Here is a 20,274-nt window from a genome sequence, read left to right on the forward strand (position 1 = left end):
CGATCAAATACCGCAGATGCACTACAGGATGGTATTGACAGAGCCTAAATGGCAATACGATTATACAGTAATGTAATCTTTAAATGACATTTAAACTGATTATTTAAATTAAATAATTACATGATGTAGTTGACTTTGTATTTAGCAATGACCCACGTTTACATTTGATTAACATTCTGTACTGGCAGGCTCAAGTCTGGATTTCCAACTTTATTCCATTTGTTTAAATAAAGACAAAATAAAAACAAAAACATAACAACCTTTAAATCCCTTAATTAGATTAACAATTATAGCCACCAATTAAAAAAAGACATGGTGCAATTTTACATTAATAATTTTGCACTAGTACCTCAATTTTTTTGTAAAACAAAATGTGGATACATAAGAGGCCACCAAGCAATCTGCAGAAACCAGAGTGAAACAGCTCAGGTCAATTCTGCACTCTCCTTACCTGCAGCTCTCACACTTGATAAGGTAGCCATCCGGCATGAGGCGGCACTGGCACCAGCCGGACGGCACGGCGCCCTCTTCCTCCTCCGAGGAGCTCTCGCTGTCAGCTGAGTTGTCGGGGTCATTGGTGTGGAAACGGGATCGGGCACCGTTGAGCTCCAGACGGGGAATAATGGTCTGAGAGAGCGGGGAGGCGGGAGGGGTGGGAGGGGGCGGCGCTCCATAGTTATGATCCTGACAACACACAACGGAAGACTGTTGCATCTTCAAACAATGGTGTTCAGGCATGAGAGAGAAAGAGAGAGAACAAGATAGAGAGACACAAAGGAAGGAGGAATGGGGGGGGAGTAGGAAGAAGGAAAGGAGAAAGGAAGGAGGCGGGAATGAAAATAAAACGTGGCATTCAAAAATCATGCAGGATTCAGCAGTTACAGTGTGATATTTGAACATGGCTGAAAAATGTTTGGAGTAAGGCAAGTCTAAAATGAATTATAAATAATGAAGAGAATTACATATCCCTATCAAAATGCTTAATACAGAGATGCCAACATAAGTTAACTGCACTTAAAAGCAATTTAAAAAAAGATGAAGAGCAAATTATAAAATTTCATGGTAATTTTGCAACTTAATTTTATTATGTACAGTACTTTCACAGTACTTTGTGACAGGTTGTGCAATCCAATCGTGTTTTCTTACTAAAGCTGCATGCAATGCAAGTGAAGCGATACTCACAGCATAGGGTAGGCCACGGTAGCCATGACTCTGTGTGCTCCCACAGCTGTGGTTAGAATATGTCTTCTCATTTACTGCAGGGCTCGCTTCCACTGACTCAGGACTGAGAGAGAGAGAGAAAAACAAAAAAAGAGAGCACGACTAAGTGTAGTTAAAAAGAAACAAATTGCACAACATCATTTCTGAATTACTGACTGAAATAAAAGCTGTGCGGAGGCTAGTATAATTAGGAATAAACAATGTGTCTTTCTTTACAGAACTGGCCACTAGGTGACAGTACTGCTCTAAAATAACAAACGCATGAGCTGCTCTAGATGAAGGAATGATCATGGCTCTCTTATGTAACCTCCAACGCCTACCAAACAGGAACTCTTTCCCTTTTCAACCTCACAAGCTGAAAGAGGCTTAGGCAGTTTTACCAACATGCACTTCCATTCTGAGGATGATCACATTCATTCCATATCCATAAAGGGATTTCACAGCTTGTTTTTGGTTATTTCAGCCACAAACTGCTCATATTTGTGGTCAGCGGTCAACCACAGGCATGAACAATAACGATATTCCATAGTTAGTACAAAAAATTGCACCACAACATATTTTTCTGGGTGCATCACAGATATCAGTACTCCCAGAATATTGATCAGCTGTGTGCTTCATAAAAAAAAACTGTGCCTTTTAACAACAAACAGTGTCGTTACACTCTCCAATTAAAACTACATAGTAACAAGCAGCTGTTGTTATTGGATTTCTTTTGTTAGTTAATATTGCCATTATCACACTACTATAATCTCTCAGATAATGTGAACATGCAGATACTTGGTCCTATTTTGTTATTTTTTACTATATGTTTGGGTTTTCTTCCACTGCTTTTCATTAAACTCAACTGAACGGTATTGCTTTTTTGCTGCCCTTGTTAGCTAGCCTGAGGAAAAAGCTAAATACTGTGATACATGTTGTTCTTTGTGATTTTTAACCATTCAGTTTAAAATTACGAAACACTATTCCTATACTGTGGCTTCGCATGGAGTACATGAAAGTTAAAGCCTCGCTCAAAAGCACAACTGTGTCAAACCACTCACACTGCTTGCACTTGCCTGCTGGCTGCGCTGGAACTGGATTCACCAGATTAAACAAAAGACTGCCATGTCTGCACTACTGTTTTATTTGTAGGTAATAAGTCAGGTTGATCATATTTGGGCATAGTAGAAAGAGTTCAATGACGTGCCTAAATACTGTACCCAACAAATGAAATATCTGTGATTTTACAATGTGCTGAACCTGCTAGTTTGATTTCTTGAAGCTGCATTATGTAAAATTTGAGGATTTAGAGATGCCTCTGGTGGAAATATGTAATTGCACGCAACATGCGGAAGAACATTTTGCAACATCAGCTTTGCATCGGATCCCTTCCCTGAGTGAATGAATCTGATGACTGCAAGCGTGTTGAAGGAGTATTCAGAAGAGACCCACGTCAAAACTTGGCCTTCTTCTGAGGATGCAAGTAAATTTACTAGGGTTTAGACGAATTATAGGTTTATAAACTTATGAAAAACTCCAAAAAATTCCCACAAGATCCAACTCGACACCAATGACTTTTAAATTATTTCAAGCTTCATTTTTGATTTCTTGTTTTTGACTACAAATTCTATTCCTCCCTCTTGTTTCCTGAAGCTATCCTCACATTTAAGAGGGGAGCAACAAGGCTGAGATGTATTTCATAAGACCTCATCAACAATGTCAATGCCTTAATCTGGTAGACAAACACGTGGTAAAACACAAACATAAGATCTTTTTGCAATTAGACAGAAACAGACCTTCAGAACTACCACTTAATCCTATCCGTAACATTCATATAAAGACCATCTTAAATTTTACCCTTAACGTCAAGCTCGGCATTCTTCCTATAGACATGCATGTGCCTGCATACATGTACACACTCATACGCACAGTTGCAGTACTCACTCTGATCCGGCGGCCATGTCTGTATAAGGTGTCTCAGGTGTGGTGACTCCCAGTGCGATTGCTATGCTCATGACTTCAAGCACAGCGCCGCAGGGGAGGAGGGGGAAAGGGGGAGGGAGGGGGAATAGGGATGGAGGGACAGGGGGAAAGGAGGAGAGGAGGGGGGAAGGAGGGAAGAGGGGATCACGAGGTCCGGATGGCAGCGACAGACCACTCCAGAGGCGGGGCACCGCAATGCCACTCACAGCACCTCACGCACATCAGGAGACCTATAGAGAGAAAGGGAGAGAAAAAGAGGGAGGGGGAGAGAGAGAGAGAGAGAGAGAGAGAGAGAGAGAGAGAGAGAGAGAGAGAGAGAGAGAGAGAAAGAAAGAAAGAGAGGGGGAAATGAGCAACAGCAGAAGCATCCGCAGTTCTAAAGGTTAGATACAGTCAGGCAAAAATAATCTTTTACAAAACTAACATGGCAAATAGCTAAACGGTGATAAACACTGGTCATTTTTCTTTTCTCTTTCATGAGCAACCGTGTAAAAGACTTATATTTAGGACTTACAGAAATATTTTGGTGAAAAATCTAATTAATACTGTAACCAATCTCTTATACCTAACATTCTAACCAATTCTGTAACTGTGAATTAAACTGCAATGATTTAAAGCCACATTTAATTGGCTAGGAAGACCAACTTATCTATTTTTCTGGCTTGAGGCTTACATGCTGAATGTAACGTTCCAGGCAGCCAGATAGTTGTGGTCATGTTGTCATGTACACATCATGTGGGTGTTTAGTTGGTTTTGATTGGTTAAAATGGCAGCTCCTGTGATTTTTCAAGATAGCAATCTTTTTGTAACATTTCAATCCAAAAATTGTTTATCTTTTAGCCCTACTGTTCTGATGCTGTCCTTCGCTTCCAGTCACTTTTGAGCATAGTTATACATGTGTAAAGCTCCTGTCGTCCACCAAGGGGAATTCCAACAAAAGGTCACGAGGCACATGGTTTTTCATAGGGAGTTATATTTAGGAGTTAATACTCACAATTGGGTAATGACTGAAAACAAAACTTCTGACATGAAACCCTCAAAAACAGTGTGAATTTCTATAGATATGCTACAGAAGGTTTCAGTAGATTTAGGGCCTTGTCTTTGCACGCAACACCACAAACCCCCAGAGATGACCTCACTCTTAAACTATTACTCACTGGCCAAACACAGCTTCCTGGAGCTGACCAAATCCTCACAGCAGAGTCTTGTCTTGCTGTGACATAATAAATCAACTGCAAAAAAAGGTCTCCACCTGTTCAGGATACTACTTCTTCAGACTAATTTACATGTATTAACAAACTCACACAGTGAGCGGTTCATTTATACACAACTTGAAGCAGCTTTAAAACAACTGACCAGTCAACCATTTTGTCTTCATAAAAGAAAATACAAAAAAATGACTCCTAAAAAAGCAATATAGATTTAATATGATAAAAGGAGGCAACCCCTCCCATGTAACAGCTATAGAAGCCTGACAGAAGTAAGTCTCTGTGTTAGGTTAATTGATAACGGCAGAGACAGACGTAGCACAAGTAACTGCTTTGGTTTATAGAACTAATCACTGCAAAACTAAACCAGACAAACAAGCAGCAACTTCTGATCAAAGTGCTGAGCTTACAGAAAAGCCTTTGTAGATGATCCAACTGTTCTCAAGTGCAAACCACATCAGCTAGACTAAATCTCACAGGAAGACAATATGCACAAACACGATTACTAGGTTACGTTATCCAAAATATGCAGTTCCTCCACGGTACAGAAAGGGGGCAGAGCTGTATGTCAGATGCATTAGGCATGGCTGTCATTTTATTATGCTTAGGCACTGACAGAAACCCACATACACAAGGAGAATTATCCACAGATTGGTATTTCAAAGGTGCAGGGGGCAGGATTTTTATGTTCAAAAAATATAATGCAGTTCACCGACTGGCAATCATCACTGCAGTTCTGGCGGGTTTGTCAAAATTCCCGCCTTTCAAAAATGTAATCAAATTTATGAAAACGTTTTTGGTATCACTTGGATGTCATTAAGAGGGCATCCCTTCCATCTGAAGCTTCATGTAGAGACCAACACATTCAGCCAATTAAAGCAAAAACAAGGCATATTCTTCTTTAGTACTCCGAAAGTCAATCACTCGCAAAACTTCAATATTAGTAAAATAACAATATAAGAATAAGTTATGAAGATAAGATGGTAAAAGAGACACAGACAATATTCCACTAAGGGACCAGGCGAAATTACATGGATTAAAACACCCACCACAGTTAAGATGAGGCATTAAAATAAAAAAAAAGTCTATTATGATGATCGCTATATTATCTTACGTTACATCAGAAACTACAGGAATGATTAAACAACCACAGCCTGTACCACAATTTAAATACAAAACAAACTTTTTTTTTAATTTTACAGGTTGAGTCTGCTGAGACACTTCTATAGACATTTTTCACCTCCTATCAGGAAGCATCTTAGCACCCACATGCATGGCGTTCTAGAACATGTCCCCATAGATACGGTTGCTAACGGCCCATAGTTACTGCGGACAAGGACTCTGTGTAAGTGAGCTGCCAGACCTAACACCATCTTACCAACATGCTCATGATACGTCAGCTTTACTTGTACTTTAATCCTCTAATAAATCAACAGTGCAACAACTAATGCCACTTTACTGAGCTGTCATTACAGTCACGGATCAGGGCTAGTCTTAGATTTATATTCAATTAAAGGGCAGAGCTGACATTTTGACAAATAAACTGATGTTTCACTTGTTTGGCATGCAATAAATGCACTTAGTGGATGTTTTTTTTTTCCCTAAGCCAATTTTCTTTCTACTTGTCAAGCAAACTTCACTTAAATGCTTTAAAGAGAGGAATACATTAAAAAATACTGAAAAAAGCCAGACACAGCCAATTCTGTGAACTACTTACTTTTATTTTTTTAATTAATCAGTACTGTGCTACAAAGGTGACGCTAAAACAAATGCTTTTGGCAAAAGTGCCCGCAACAGCTATGAAGCTTGTCAGACAGGGAGAAATTAAAACACAAAGGTGTTGTGACTTGTCACAATACCAGACCAGGGTGGTTCATTTGCTATGCAAGTCTGAAATAACATAAGCACAAGTTTGATCTTTTCCAGTACATTATCTACAGGCTCCATCCTCTTTTGCCAATGCACATTTCATAGTTCAGTAAAATGAAGTAAAAGTGACGTGCCGTGTTTATGCTAGGCTAATCAAGTTATTGAATTTGAAATATGATTTTGAGTCATGTTTGCAGTGCACAGAGTTGAGAACCAGCCATCAGCAATAAAAACAACTGAAAGTCTCAAGTTACATTGCGCAAGTTTCCAACTGGTATCACCGTCTCAGAGCGATACTTTAGCAGAGTCCCCTCCAGCTGGAGGTTTGTGATTTCAAGAACAGCAGTACAGTGATCCTCTCTTGGCTAGCTTGCCACTCAACATTACCTCAGCTGTTTTCCACATTTGCTGGGAAATCAGAAACAAGTAAGAAATTTCCCCAAATTTAACTTAATTTTGTCACTTAATTTGATATAACATTGACCTAAACCAGTCACATGCCAATACCAAGCAGCTCAACTAGGTAAGGCGGTGCACAGCTGAGACCTTCTGCAGGGACTCAAGTCTCAGTGGTGGGAATGAATGTAGGGTTTCATTCCCTGTTGATATAAGCAATGTGCTAATTAAACATAAAACTCACTAATGATAATCTGTTCACATCCAGCAGCATCATTTGCAATGATGCATGAGTCTAATGTACTGGGTCTGATCACCGATGACAGCCTTACTGAACAAATCAAGTATCAGTAAAATCCGACAAATCTACATTCAATATGGTTTCTTACTTACTGCGGCTATAAAACTAACACTGCATTATCCAGAAGCCTATTCATCATACATATTTATTTTTAACTTTGTATATTTTGTTTTTATCTCTGGTAGCTGAAAAGTAAGGTCAACTCATGTTACCTTACACAATAAAGAATGACCCCAAGCAGCTCCACACAGTGAGGTACACACAGATTTTTAAGCCGAAGAAAAATAAAAATCTGGTACTGGACAGATACTTTGACTTCAGGTTTCGTAACTGAACAATACTAGCTAACATTTTTCCCCCACTTTTGTAACTTACATATACTCAACAGAATATGGTGAAAACACTTGTGTTTAATCAGATCAATACAAAAAAAGATTACATAGCATATAGCAAAGCAATTTGCAGTGAAATCAGTTCCTTGAACAAACACTTGTTTGTGGCACCAAACAAGCATTAATTACTCACCATCAAACAATGAAAAACTACTAAACAGGTTTTCTGTTCAGTAGGAGAGAGAATGCGCACTAGAAAGAGATACAATCATACGAGCCGCTAAATGTGCAAACATTACACGCAGTTAGGTGAACTTTTCTGTTCACAAAGGAATAAGGGTGTAAGGATTTCAACACCTATATGAATATTAAATTTGAATTTTGGGAGGTTATGTTAGACATGCACCTAGGGTTGGGCAATATGACATTGTTATCACAATGCTTTTCTGAGTACATCATGGCAAGCGTCAATATTTCTAGAACACTAAACAAATGCATGAGTCAGAACCTAATTAGTAAACGTTTAATTGGATTTAGTGCAGTGCAGTTTGTTAAACACAATCAAAACGATAATCATTATTTTTGATAGTAATTTTTAAATGTGGCACCACTGGTTCTTTTTATTGTCTATATCAACTTAACAATTATCTACAAACACCCATGCGCAAAATGCAAAAACTCTAGGAGTGATTAGATGGCAGAGCAGGAGACACTGAGAAAGTTCTACTGGAGAACTTTTTTATCTGAGTCTGTATATATTTTTAGAGCTTTGTACAATCATTTTAACATACAAACTATCAAAAATCAAACTGCATCTTGACCTCAGAATTGACCTCAAAACTATACTGAAATTGAAAATGTGTTACAGCCTTAGAATGCATGCATGGTGCTAAAATTAACACACAGTTGAACCCAAAGGTTTGGGCTTCCCTGGCCAGATCACATGTTTGTTGACTTTCTAAGTGAAAATAAACACACATACTACACAGAGAACAAAATTGTATCTGCTGAATTTAACATACTTGCCCTGTGCAAAAGTTTTGGCATTTTTTATATTTTGTGCTTTATTTTTTCCAATATGTAAAAAAAAAAAAAAAAAAAAACAGAAAATGAGCACATCAAAATTGTGCATTAAATTGTGCAAAAAAAATGCCATATTGAAGTCTGCTCTCTGTAGAAGATGTGTTAACTTATTTTACTCAGAAAATGAATAAAACATCATTTCACCAGTGGTATTGAATTTTTTTGCTGTATTAAGACTAACATGTTCAGACACTCCTTATCTTTTGCAATATCGCAAAATGTATTGTATTGAGACACCACTGTACAGTATCAAACTGGATTTTCTGTATCTTTACATCCCTGCAAAGCAATGAGAGCATATGGATGATAACCTATATTCTGTATTACTTCACAAATACAATGCTGCACCAAAAACCACCAAAATGCCAATTCAGTGTACTGCAAACTCATTCCAAGATGTCCAGATTTTTGGGCACCTTGGACCAGGGCACAAAAGAAAACTGTAAATTTGCTAAGCAACAACCTCTTCTATCCACCGTCAGTTCAGCTCATTCTCTCTCGCTTCCCCTGTTCATCTCTGTCACTCGCTCTGCTTGTCCATCTCTCCTCAACACTGGGCTCAAATTACTGACAGCCTCTCTTTTTTGTCTCTCCTTGCATACACACGTACACTCCAGCTGAGGAAAACAAAGGCCATTTTGGAGAAGAGACGATGAGGGACATAAAACAAGCAGCACAAATCTCTCCTCCAGTCTCTGACTCTTTCATCCAATCGATTCAACTTGGTCGCCTCCCCAGCCATCCTGACATTCTTCCTCACACCGCACAGGAGCTGTAGTAAAAGATCAGAAATCTTTTTCCTTCTTCTTAATCCTTAACCTTATTCTTGTCTGATAGAACACAGAGCTGGGGGAGTAGGAAGTAAGGGAAGCAGAAATAGAAGAACAGGTAAAGAAAATATAACAAGCCAAAAGAGTGTTAAACTGAACAAGGCATGAAAACCTGTTAAAATAACAGTGACAATAAAACTAAATGAACAGTCATAGTAAAAGAAAATGAATGACAGTGATGCTCCCTTTTGCTGTTTACCAATGTCTTTCAACAAACCACTCATGCTGTAATGCTGCTAATAATTAGGACATTCACTTTTTGTTCAATTTTTGCCCAATACTGCTACTTAAGACTGAACTAAACCAGAAAGTAAGCAAGCAACCAGAGGCGGTTTGAAGCTTGACTGAAGAGAGCAGTCGCCTGCCTAGTTACTGTTGACTACTTCTAAAAAAAACTACTTTTAAAAACAAATGCCAACAATGTAGAGCTCCTACATATGAGCTTTGCAATACAACACACCTTACATAACTGTCAGAGCTCCCTGGTCTGTATTATTTACATGGTAATATGGTTAAATACAATAAATACGGGCCAGTACATTTTGCTCTGTTTTCATTAGTCATTCTGAAAGAAAACACCATGCACCGAAGAAACAGAGGGCTTGGCTGAATCCATTCACGACAAAAAAAAATCCTGTCCTAATACTGAAAGAGAACTCGACCCAGCTCTAATATCTCGCCAGACATGCGCACACGCACACATGCACGAATGACATCATCTCTCTTAGCAATAAAAGGAAAAAAAATTCACCACCTCCATTCCTGTTGCCCTAACCGGTCGTTACTCTGACACTCTCGGCTCTTCTGTTCCACTATCATTCCTCCCTACATTTGGTTCTCAAGACAAGAGAAGCACTTTTTTCTTTAAACACTGTTAGAAAATATTAGCTGCTCTTTATATTTCGAGAATGTTTCAAGACAACCTGACCATCTGAAATGATAAAAATCTTGTTTCATAATTGTAAATTCAAGGACATCTTTTTTCTTTACATGTGAAAATACAATTTCAGAGAAACAAGGTTTTGTTTCCAGCATTCTTCTATTTTCTCTATGTTCTTCTAGACTCAATCTACAGATTAAGTTTTGTGAGTAGATGAGCTCACCTGCCCTGGAGACTACATACACGCTAACATGATTTAACTGAGGTTAATGCTATTGGATTCAGCTGATTCAGATGCTGGTGGCACAGCAGAGAACAAACATTTCTCCAGGATCCTTTACTGAACCAAAATCCTTCTGAAAAAATTACAAACAGGACAGTGGTGGTCTGGACGTTTTGCAGTGACGGTGGTCATGACACATGTAATCCAAACTGCAATCCCCTCAATGCAATCTTGAACTTTACACCATGTAAAACTTGTTTGGTCATAACCCAAAACAGCCACCTGAGAAGAAACGATGACATCAGTCTTTCCACTTCACCGTCTTGCTCGAACACAAATACGCCTCATGCTGTCTGTACGGCCAATTTGCCACAGGCAATTATTCATAATATTTCCTTTTTTTGACAAGAGAAAGAAGAAGCCAGTACAAGGGCAAAGGTCATAGTAGACTGACACTCTGACCTGTACAACCAGCCATACAGAGTTTACCAGTTCCTAAACCTAAGCATAAGCTGAAGGGCCTAGCTAAGCTCTGCTAACAAATCTGTGACACTATTACATGAACATGCTATCTCCAAGTGCTAATTTGAAGTCAGTTTTGCCTACTCAAATTAGCTGATTAGGGCTTTGCAGAAAGACCGTCAAGTTATGGATAGATTGCACTACAGTCTTAGCCAAGATCATCAAATCTCAAACAAATACAAATGTTATATTAAAAGCACATCAAAACTACTACTACTACTACTACTACTGCTACTACTACTACTACTACTAATAACTAAAAAATGCACACAACTCCAGATGTTTCATATCTTCAAAATGGCAAATTTGTCCCAAAATAATCACACTTTACTAATTAAAAAAGGCACTGTTTTTCCTTCATGATGCTGTTGACACAGATTTTTATATGAAGTGAGTCACACCACACTATATGCTACAATATGCAAAAGACCTTAATAAAATATATTTGTCTTCCGTGAGACAACACCCTTTCAGTCAATATGCTTTTTCTGCATTATGTCTCACTATCATTTGCCCTGATAAAATGAATACATCCAACAAAAGACTACCTTGGGTTTTGAGTTATTACAAACAGGGAAGCGAGAGAATCACAAAAGCCAGAGAAACCCTGGAACTAAAATGGCTGCTTTGCTTCTACAAAAAAAGAAAAAGAAAGAAGAAAGAAAGCAGGAGGGAGACTGAAAGAGGAGACATGTATGTGCCTGTGTGGACACACAAGAGACAGAGGAGAGTGGGGGCAGGGGCCTAAGGTGAGTTATTTTTTTTTTTCCCCTTTCGATACAAAAACCTTAAGCGATAGCAGTTCCTATATTAAGGGAATAACAGATATCTTTACCATTGCAACCTACTGTTTATCAGACTGCACCTGAGGTGAACGAGAGAGGAAGGGGGAAGAGGTATGCAAATTGTCCTGTGATTTTTTTTTCCCAACCTCTGTTTTTCTCCCAGGAACCTTTGCTCTTGACTGCACAGGAAAACATGAAGCAAAGCCATAAAAACACCACCCCCACCGACCTTAAAACACAAACATATGTGCGCACGCAGTGTCCAATCTATGGAAGAACCTCCTGTGATTGGCCAAGAAACTAAGACACTGCTCCAATCAAAGGACAGCAGGGAGGCAGGCGTCACAGTGCCATGTTTTTAACCCTATTACACTATAGGACACAGTTGCAGACACGTTCAGTGCAGCTACTGACCATCACAGCCAATGCAGGGTTTTCTGCCCAACATAGTAAAAATGCAGTCATACAAAAAGGCTAAAAAACTGTCTTCTCAAAATACATGCCTAGGATCTAACTCCCTCTCACTCAATAAGGATTTACTGAATTTGAAAAAATGATTCCTGAACACGCACTTGCTGTTCTACATTAGAGTAGAACAGTATTTTTCATCAAGAAGCTGTTGAATTGGCTCGATAAAGAGAAAACAGGTTTTTGTTTTACAGCTTAAATGATAAGAACATATTTAAAAACATACACTGACGCACTGAGAGATGCACCAATAAGGAAATTCTAGGCTGGTGCCAACATCTGATATCCAATTCTTATCATATTCATATCTGACAAAGCAGATACATACACATTTATAAAGTATAGAAACTGAGACTAAATCCACCTGGATTAACATCACAGAGAAATGCAGAAGGTATTTTAAGAGAGAGGCAAAAGGCAGTAAAATCTAAATGTTCTGCTCTTCTAGAGAACAATAAACATGTCATCAAACACTGGGTTGAATTATTGGTCAAATCTTACAATTATCTAAAACTATTCTTAAACAATTATCTGCCTATACGGATATGAGTGATATTTTCATGCATTCCGAGTAGCCACACAGAGCACGCAGAGCTTAGGGGGAGAATACACTGCAGCAAACAATAAGTAAATGGATTCTGTTGGATCCTATTCTCAACCATCAACTACTTCGCTTCATCCACATATCTCTTCCTCTCTCTAAAACTGTCACCCCTCACCCACCTTCCTCTGCACTTGAATCCTGTCTTTCTCTGTTGGCGGTGGGCCAGCATCATATTTCAAACTCGGTCTCTCTGTGTGTCTAATAAACAGCTCCTGAACATGCCACTTTGGAGGAGTACTGCATGGTCTTCACAATTATACTCTTAAATATGTGGCCTTTTTACATGTTTTTTATTGTACCAATTTATCAAAAGGCAAATTCAGATAACTATTCACTGGGCACACCCTTTCATTCATGTTATGTGTTAATCCTGACGCTAAGAAGCCTCATGCTACCTCAGCAAGGACGTAAAAGAGCTGTAGAATGCACTAGAGAGACAGCAAAAGCAGTAAGACCAAGCGAGATAACGAGAGAGAGCAAGCGAGCTAGTCCTGCCCCTCTGACTGAACATTCCTTCAGATCATCATGTTTCAGCACAGAGAGGGGAGAGAAGGAGGAGGAAGGGGAGGGGGGAAAAAAAAAAACACCAGAGGCCCAGTTTTGGGGCAACAACATACAGGAATAAATCCAGGGAAATCCAAGCTATAGTTAGTGTTCAACAGAGCCTGTTAAAATAAAAAAAAAAGCGCAAACATTTAAGAGAGAGTACTCTTTCACTTTTGGTTTGCTACCACATTGTGGTTGTGTTCTGGCCGTACAATGGTAATTATAATTTAACCAATGAGATACATTCATTTTGAAAACCTGAAATGGTCATTTATTTACCATCCTTCAAAGACTAGAAATACGTTGAGATTAGAGTAAGTGAAACACTCCAACACTGCCTGCTTTACAAGATCCTGTTTCACTGTATGCCTTTACTCGATTTGGGTGTGCTAAACCATTTTTGTGTTTTTGCCAGGCTGATTTGTCCTTTGTCTCTTCACAAAAGCAGAGTGGTTTACTTCGATAACAAGTCGGTGAGGGAGGGAGGGAGAGAGCTCAAATTTCACATGGTAAAGGGCGGCCAAAACGGCAGCAGTGACTAAAATAACACATGGAAACATATTCAGAAAACGTGTGGCGTGATCAATCGTATGCGACTGTGCACACACATCTGAGAGAGAATGGAAGGAGACTAAGAGAAAGAGAAAGGGAGAGAAATACAGCGACTGTTGCTGTAGAGTAATAGCACAACTACGGATCCTACAAGTACTCCAATCCCATTCCAAGTGAGGCCTGCCACCCTGACCTGACCATACCACAACCTCTGAGTTCTTCAATATTCAACCCTGAATGTACCTTTATGTACATGTCTGTCATTTTTACACAGCCCAAAAACATACATAAGCTGATCTTTCTACACCATTTTAATAACATCCAAGTTTTTCAGAGCTCTTGAAAAACAACAGTGTTTCCTAATAGGGCGTCACAGCATTTGTCTTGACTTTCCAGCAAAAACAGACACACAGGATTATGTACTCGGCCTTGAGACATCTTGTAAAAGATTGACAATGGTAACACAAATGTTCCCAGCTTTAAAGTCTTGTCATCAGCTTTGTTCGACAAACAGGAAACGTGCTGTTCAGGTCTTTTTGGGGCTCATGTTCATCTGCGAAAACAGATCTGCTGCGCAGCAGCACCAAGTATTTCAGGCACTATTATGGACACCCTTTGTTCATGGTCAAAGAAAGATGGGGTCCTGGTAAAATCGACTAGCTATTAGCAAGCTTGACATGACCTACAATGACACACAGAAACATAACTTACTGGTTTATACGCATCAAAACACGTAATTTGACATATGTAATACTGAAGTTATTGGCAGTATTCATGTCACGTTATTTTCCAGCCACAGGCTAAACAGACACAATAATAACATTATCAGATAAAAAAGTCTTTAAAAATAATTCCAGACTGAATTTCAAATAAACACACATCACACCCGAAAAGAATTTCCCAGCACAGAACTTTGTGTGAGGACGATAAAAAAAAGGTCTGGCAGAGCAGGTTTTATAAACTCAGCATGTAAGAGAGCGAGTTCATATGATAATTAAACAGGAAATTCCCAGTTGGAGAGGGGGAGAGAGCAGCAACCAAATCGTTAGCCATTCCACCCTCGCTCGCCCTCTCTCCCCTGTCGTTTCGACTCACTTGTTGTTGAAATAAAAATGGAGGCTAAAAAAGGAAACGCGAGCTCCCCTCAGAAATACCACCCATTTCTCATCGCCGCCGCCGCCGCCGCCGAAGAGGTTGGGGGTTGGTGGATGGGGGAGGTGGGGAAGTAGAGAGGAGGGGGGAGAATGAGAAAAGCAAGTCACCGTTCTAAGAGTTGGCATTATGTTAGCTTGCGAAAGAGAGAAAGTTCAACACAACACGGCACCAAATCTAAGCTCATTTACGTGCCCTTAAACCTGAAGGAGAGAAGAAACAAATGTAGTTTATTCGTGCCCATCGAACATGGAGCATAAACAAATAAACAGGGAAAAAACGTCAGGAAACTTCAGAAAAGCACATAAAATAAGTTACACATGCCGTTTTTTCGTATTTAATAACATCTCAGTAGTGCTAACAGAACGTACAGGATTGAAAATAACCGTACAAAAATTAATGGAAAAAACAACAAATTGATAATTGATCTCTGAAACACATTGCTTCATCGACCACAGACAACCTTGCCTGTCCAGTGAATTCAAACCTCTAGGTTAGCTAACAGCTTACAACTGAGAACACAGTTTGGTACACAACTTAGCACTTCTGACCTGAACACTAAGGTTACTGGCTAGCTATCCAGACAAACTCCTTGAAATGTACCAAGCTGCTAGCAGTCAGGCAAATACAAACATGTTCAACGCAAAATCAATCAAATTAGACATTCTCAAATTCTTCTGACCCAGAATCTAAACCTCTATACTGAAACAGTAGCTAACAGCTTCCTATCACAGGTTTACAAAGCCCAGTATCTCACAAAAATGACCAATATGATCGTTTTGATTGTTACAAGAATGCACTCCGAAAGGCTCATTCGGTTCTCAAGCATTCTTCGGCTAACCTAGCTAGCGAACTAAAAGGAAACTGCTCAGTTTGTTAGCTAACGTTACTTTAGAATCAGCATCAAAACGATTAATTGTCAAAAATACTGTATTTCCTCACATAATTCATCGCCTTAAATGACAAAGGGGTTGTAAACATGATATATTGGCACAAAAGTACACACAAACACCACTATGTTAGTACAAACAGCAAATGTTTACATCGCCAGCTCTTAAGAAAAAATGCAGCTCCCACAACACGAGGACATCGCCACAGAATTGTGAATACTGGCCTTATTAAACGAAACATAATTTACTAGCCAGATAGCTAGCTAAACAGCTAACTTGGACAGTTAGCTAAACGTCCATAAACTAACGTTAATGTTGTGAAAACAGTTTGTTTGTAATTACAATCCTAAAGAATGTCGACGTAAATAACAAACAAGAGCCGAGACCTCGCAACAACTTAGACGCACACACAGAGAGCTAACTAGAGAGCTGCCAAGTTATGCTGTAACTTTGGCCATTAGTGGTACATAACAGACTAATGCGTGCAAAATAACCAAGCCAAAACGCGTAAACTTACCCAGCCCGTCATTCCAACTCAGTTCAGATGAAATATCCTATTCTGATAATTGGCCGAGTTCAAATATTCCCACATCAAGGCGAATCAGACTACGAGGCCTCTTCTTGCGACCTCGGCTTTTCCTGCGCGCTGCAAGCCGAGAGGCAGCTCCCTCTCCGGGGTACCTTCCAAACTTCTCAGTGTCCCTCACGCAAAGGGTGAAAGTTTCATACCCACTCCTGCCTGGGCCATAGCACTTCCTTCGAATGTTATTTTGAGTCCCTACTGGTTGCATCCATTTATGATGATGTTTTACACCAATTATGCTCGATATTTACATGGGGTAGGTACAGCTCTGTGTGTTACAAGGCTGTGATTCTATCCAGGTCCTTAACATTTGCAGCGGCGCCCATCCCCCTCCTCACCGGCACCGACCGCGGCTCCCAGCGAAACTGACACACAACCATAGCGCGGGGTTTCCGCGGCGCTGCAGCAGGGGCTCCACGCCGAGGCGGTCTCAGCGGCGAGGCTCAACCCAGAGTAGCCGCTATAGGCTAGAAACCTGTCAGTCTGCACGGAGAAAATAAAAGAGAACATATCATTGGATGCAAAAGGTTAAACGTTTTCGTTGACCAGGGGAGGGCAGGACGTTGTTTTTTGGGAGGGGTGGAAAAGCGTAGTCAGCTTCTGCAGCGCTCGGTGAGAGGGTGGATGGAGTTTGTTCACAGACGAGGAGAAAAGACCCAGTAGCTAAACGGATATCCGAAAGAAGTTAAATGAGGATATGGGAACAGTTGTCACGTTACTAAAATACACAGGCCGCGGAATTTTCAATTCTTTCATAAAGGGATTATTCTTTCTTCTTGTATTCTTGTAAAAAAATTCTATTCAGCGCAAAAGGGAATACCCCGAGCCTGGGTTAGCCACATAGCAGCTATCCGTAGCTACACGGGGTCTCCGGGGCCCCATACCAGGGACTACGACATTAGAGGTAGGGTCAGCCCCACCTTAACTCAGCTATGAATGGAACATGAAGGGTCGGTCTTGTGGGACCTGGCATGGGATTGGACAGGGATATTGACTTGTGTGTGCGGTTCCCGACCGTTCACTTCAAACATGGCCTCTGTTCCTGCTCAGATGGCGCCTTTCTGGTTCTTTTCACATAAAGGATGGTTCTGAATTCACACACCATCCTCAAACCTTGATGGAGATATTAAACCAGTTTCAGTTTTTCTGGGTGTCTGTGTGTCTTTTTTTGTTGGTCGCGTGATATAAATATGAGGAAACAACCCACTCGACGCTGTAAGTTGTCAGTTATGAAAATTATTGCCAACTGTGTCAGAACTAAGAAACGGGGAGCATGTATTTAATTTCCAACGTTGCACGATTGCGAAGTATCCGCACATGAATGGATACAATCAGGCGAACGTGTGATTGGCCTGGTATTTCTGTGCCAGGTCATGGGGCACGAGAGGAGCGCCCGGATTGGCTGAGACAGTTTTGTTAACGTCATTTGTTGCAGTGGCTTGTGAAGAACAGGCTGGGCTACAATAAGGACGAGTCAGAAACTGTTAATACGAGCTGTAGTTTCAGAAAAAATGTGAAAATTCCGCTGACCTAAAGATCGAAGTAACTCATGTTCTAAATCAATTTAACGATATATTCAAAATTTGCGTACGTAAAATACCTGTAGTTAGTCTTTTACTTAAATGAAAGCAAACCTTTGTCATAAATATTTTTATAATAAATGTCATTTACAAGGCCAAATGTAGCCAGCAATGACCTGAGTCCACTGCTGCCATGTAGGGTGTTTTTTGTTTGTTTGTTGTGGGGGGAGGGGAGTTGGCGAGGTTCGTATTCATGACGTAATTTAATCGAACCTATTTTTATTTATTCACTGCTCCGCCGCGGGCTATGTTTCCCACAGTCGAAGGCTGGCTAGTGTGTCGAAGCGGTTTACCATGTAAAGCTAATCGTTGTCGTTTTGTTAAACCAAGCTTTGGTAATGAAACTGTTAATGTACAACCATGGCTTCTCAAATGGCTCCTGACCTGGACTAACCAGCATGCAGGACATGCAGCGACGCACGTAACCTCCCCAAACCAGAGAAACAAAACGAGCTGCTGTAGCCTTTTGTGTCGGCAGCACGGATCGGATCTCAAGGACGAGTAAAAACGGCGACAGTTCAAAAGAGCACCGAGGACCAGCGGCGAGCAGACAGTGCTACTCTCAGCAGAGCGGCGTTAAATAGAGGCGGCGTGTCGATCTCTTTCTCACGCTTCGATAAACTCAGTTGATTTTCACAACAGCTGCCATTTTTGCCATAATATAGGACGAGGAGGTTTTCCTGGACCGACTGCGTTTGAGGGTAAAAGGGAAACGACAAATTGCCGTCTCCCACGTCAGCATAAGAGGGGCAACTCATACCAGCGCGCGCGCGCGCTCAGTTAGAGGGACATCTCGTCCTCACTGCAGCCTTGGGGCTCGGCGGTGCACGTGATCAGGGCGAAGGCGTTCGATTCAGTTCACTCAACCGATCCTTTGAACTGTTCGGCTCAAAAAACCAAACGATTGAATGACTTCTTTGGGTTTCGGATGTGGGGCATTTTGAGTTAACTTCTTGCTCATTCCCACAGCGATTAGAGAAGTAAACCTTGTCATTTCGCCAGTGCCTGGTCAAGTTAGCTTTATATTCTCTATATACAGTTAGGTTCAACTCGCTTCTTCTACTCCAGTGTTTCTCAACCCCTGGTCCTGGAGGGCCGCTGCACATTTTAGTGGTTTCCCTGCTCCAAATAAGCTCATTAAGAGGTCCTTATTGAGTCGAAGTGAGCTAATTGCACTAAAACGTGCAGGACAGTGGGCCTCCAGGACCAGAGCTGAGAAACACTTCTACTCAAATCGAAATGCACAGACAGAGTAATACGGTCTGCGTAGGACGGAGAGGAGGAAACGTCGGCGAATTTAAAGAGGCCGTTCTTAATAAGTCAAAGCTCACTATTTCTAACTCAGATTTTGTAACATTAACAAACATTAAGCCTGTAATACGCGCGTGGACCCTACCCACATTTATTCAGCCTGACTTGTGAATCAGATCGAAAGAACCGATTCGGTCGCGAGTCGGACTCGTTCAGCGTTTCCCAGCAGCAGCAGCGCCAAGTCTGTGTACAATACCGCTATTGTGCCGCCCGAGAACAGGCTTCATACTTACGTTCGGTCACATGGTTCACAACCGAGAGCAGAACAGGCGCCGAGAAAAAAAACAATACGTCTTCGTTTCTCACGGGTTGTAACGTGGCAGTTGGTTTTGCCTCATTAGTGTCTTTGAGCGCTGATATTTGACGACACGTTGGACAAGCTCCTCGATGAAAACACTAACAGTCGCGTAATGTCGGGCCGTAAAACTGCTTTTGACTGAGGACGGAGAGTGAAACGTCTAGAGGCGATATGTTGTTTTAGTTCTAGATTACAAAGGTCACTTAAACTCATCCTAAAGATATAGTAAGGTGCAACATCACTCCAGAGAATGCAGCTCCATAGACCAATGCTTGTGGGTTTTATATCCCTCTAGTTAACACTTGGCACTGAGCATGATGACGGTAGTCTCTAAAACATCCCATTATATTGGTCATGCTTTTCTAAGGAGATTATACAAGTTGTGTATGTCCAACTGAACACCTCTGTCAGCAGTTGGTGTCCATTAAACGGGATTTTGGATATATACTGTATTTACAGTTTACTATACATTTACTATACTATACGTTAGTCACTATATATATTGTGTCTTTTGGGTTGTCCGTTAATAGCAGCCATGGAAGTAACAGAGTATAATAATACTGGAAAGAAATGACAGGCAAAAGGGCATCAGATTTTAGACATTTAGATACTAGTCTATTTTATCAAGAGAATTCAAGAGTAGATAGTCTCTAGTTACAAGAAAAAAATCAAGCACTC

The 20,274-nt window shown here is 40.5% G+C and overlaps 1 protein-coding gene across 8 annotated transcripts in view; it reads right to left on the reverse strand.

The window, feature by feature from the left end:
* The window catches only part of setd5 (SET domain containing 5), a 31,376-nt gene extending 14,603 nt beyond the window's left edge, over positions 1–16,773 (reverse strand). For 2 of the 8 annotated variants that reach the window (XM_036571051.1, XM_036571047.1), the window contains exons 1-4: positions 16,342–16,773; positions 3,145–3,413; positions 1,183–1,285; positions 452–684 (exon numbers count right to left, since the gene is read on the reverse strand). In XM_036571051.1, coding sequence (XP_036426944.1) covers positions 452–684; positions 1,183–1,285; positions 3,145–3,215 — 407 coding nt within the window. In that variant the 5' untranslated portion in view covers positions 3,216–3,413; positions 16,342–16,773. Of the gene's footprint in view, positions 1–451; positions 989–1,182; positions 1,286–3,144; positions 3,414–16,341 lie in introns of those variants that run through there. The other 6 variants (XM_036571046.1, XM_036571045.1, XM_036571044.1 and 3 more) reach the window with 6 other exon arrangements.
* Between the last annotated feature and the right edge of the window lie 3,501 nt (positions 16,774–20,274).

Source organism: Colossoma macropomum, unplaced genomic scaffold (genome assembly GCF_904425465.1).
Source record: "Colossoma macropomum unplaced genomic scaffold, Colossoma_macropomum, whole genome shotgun sequence".
NCBI classification, from domain to species: domain Eukaryota; kingdom Metazoa; phylum Chordata; class Actinopteri; order Characiformes; family Serrasalmidae; genus Colossoma; species Colossoma macropomum.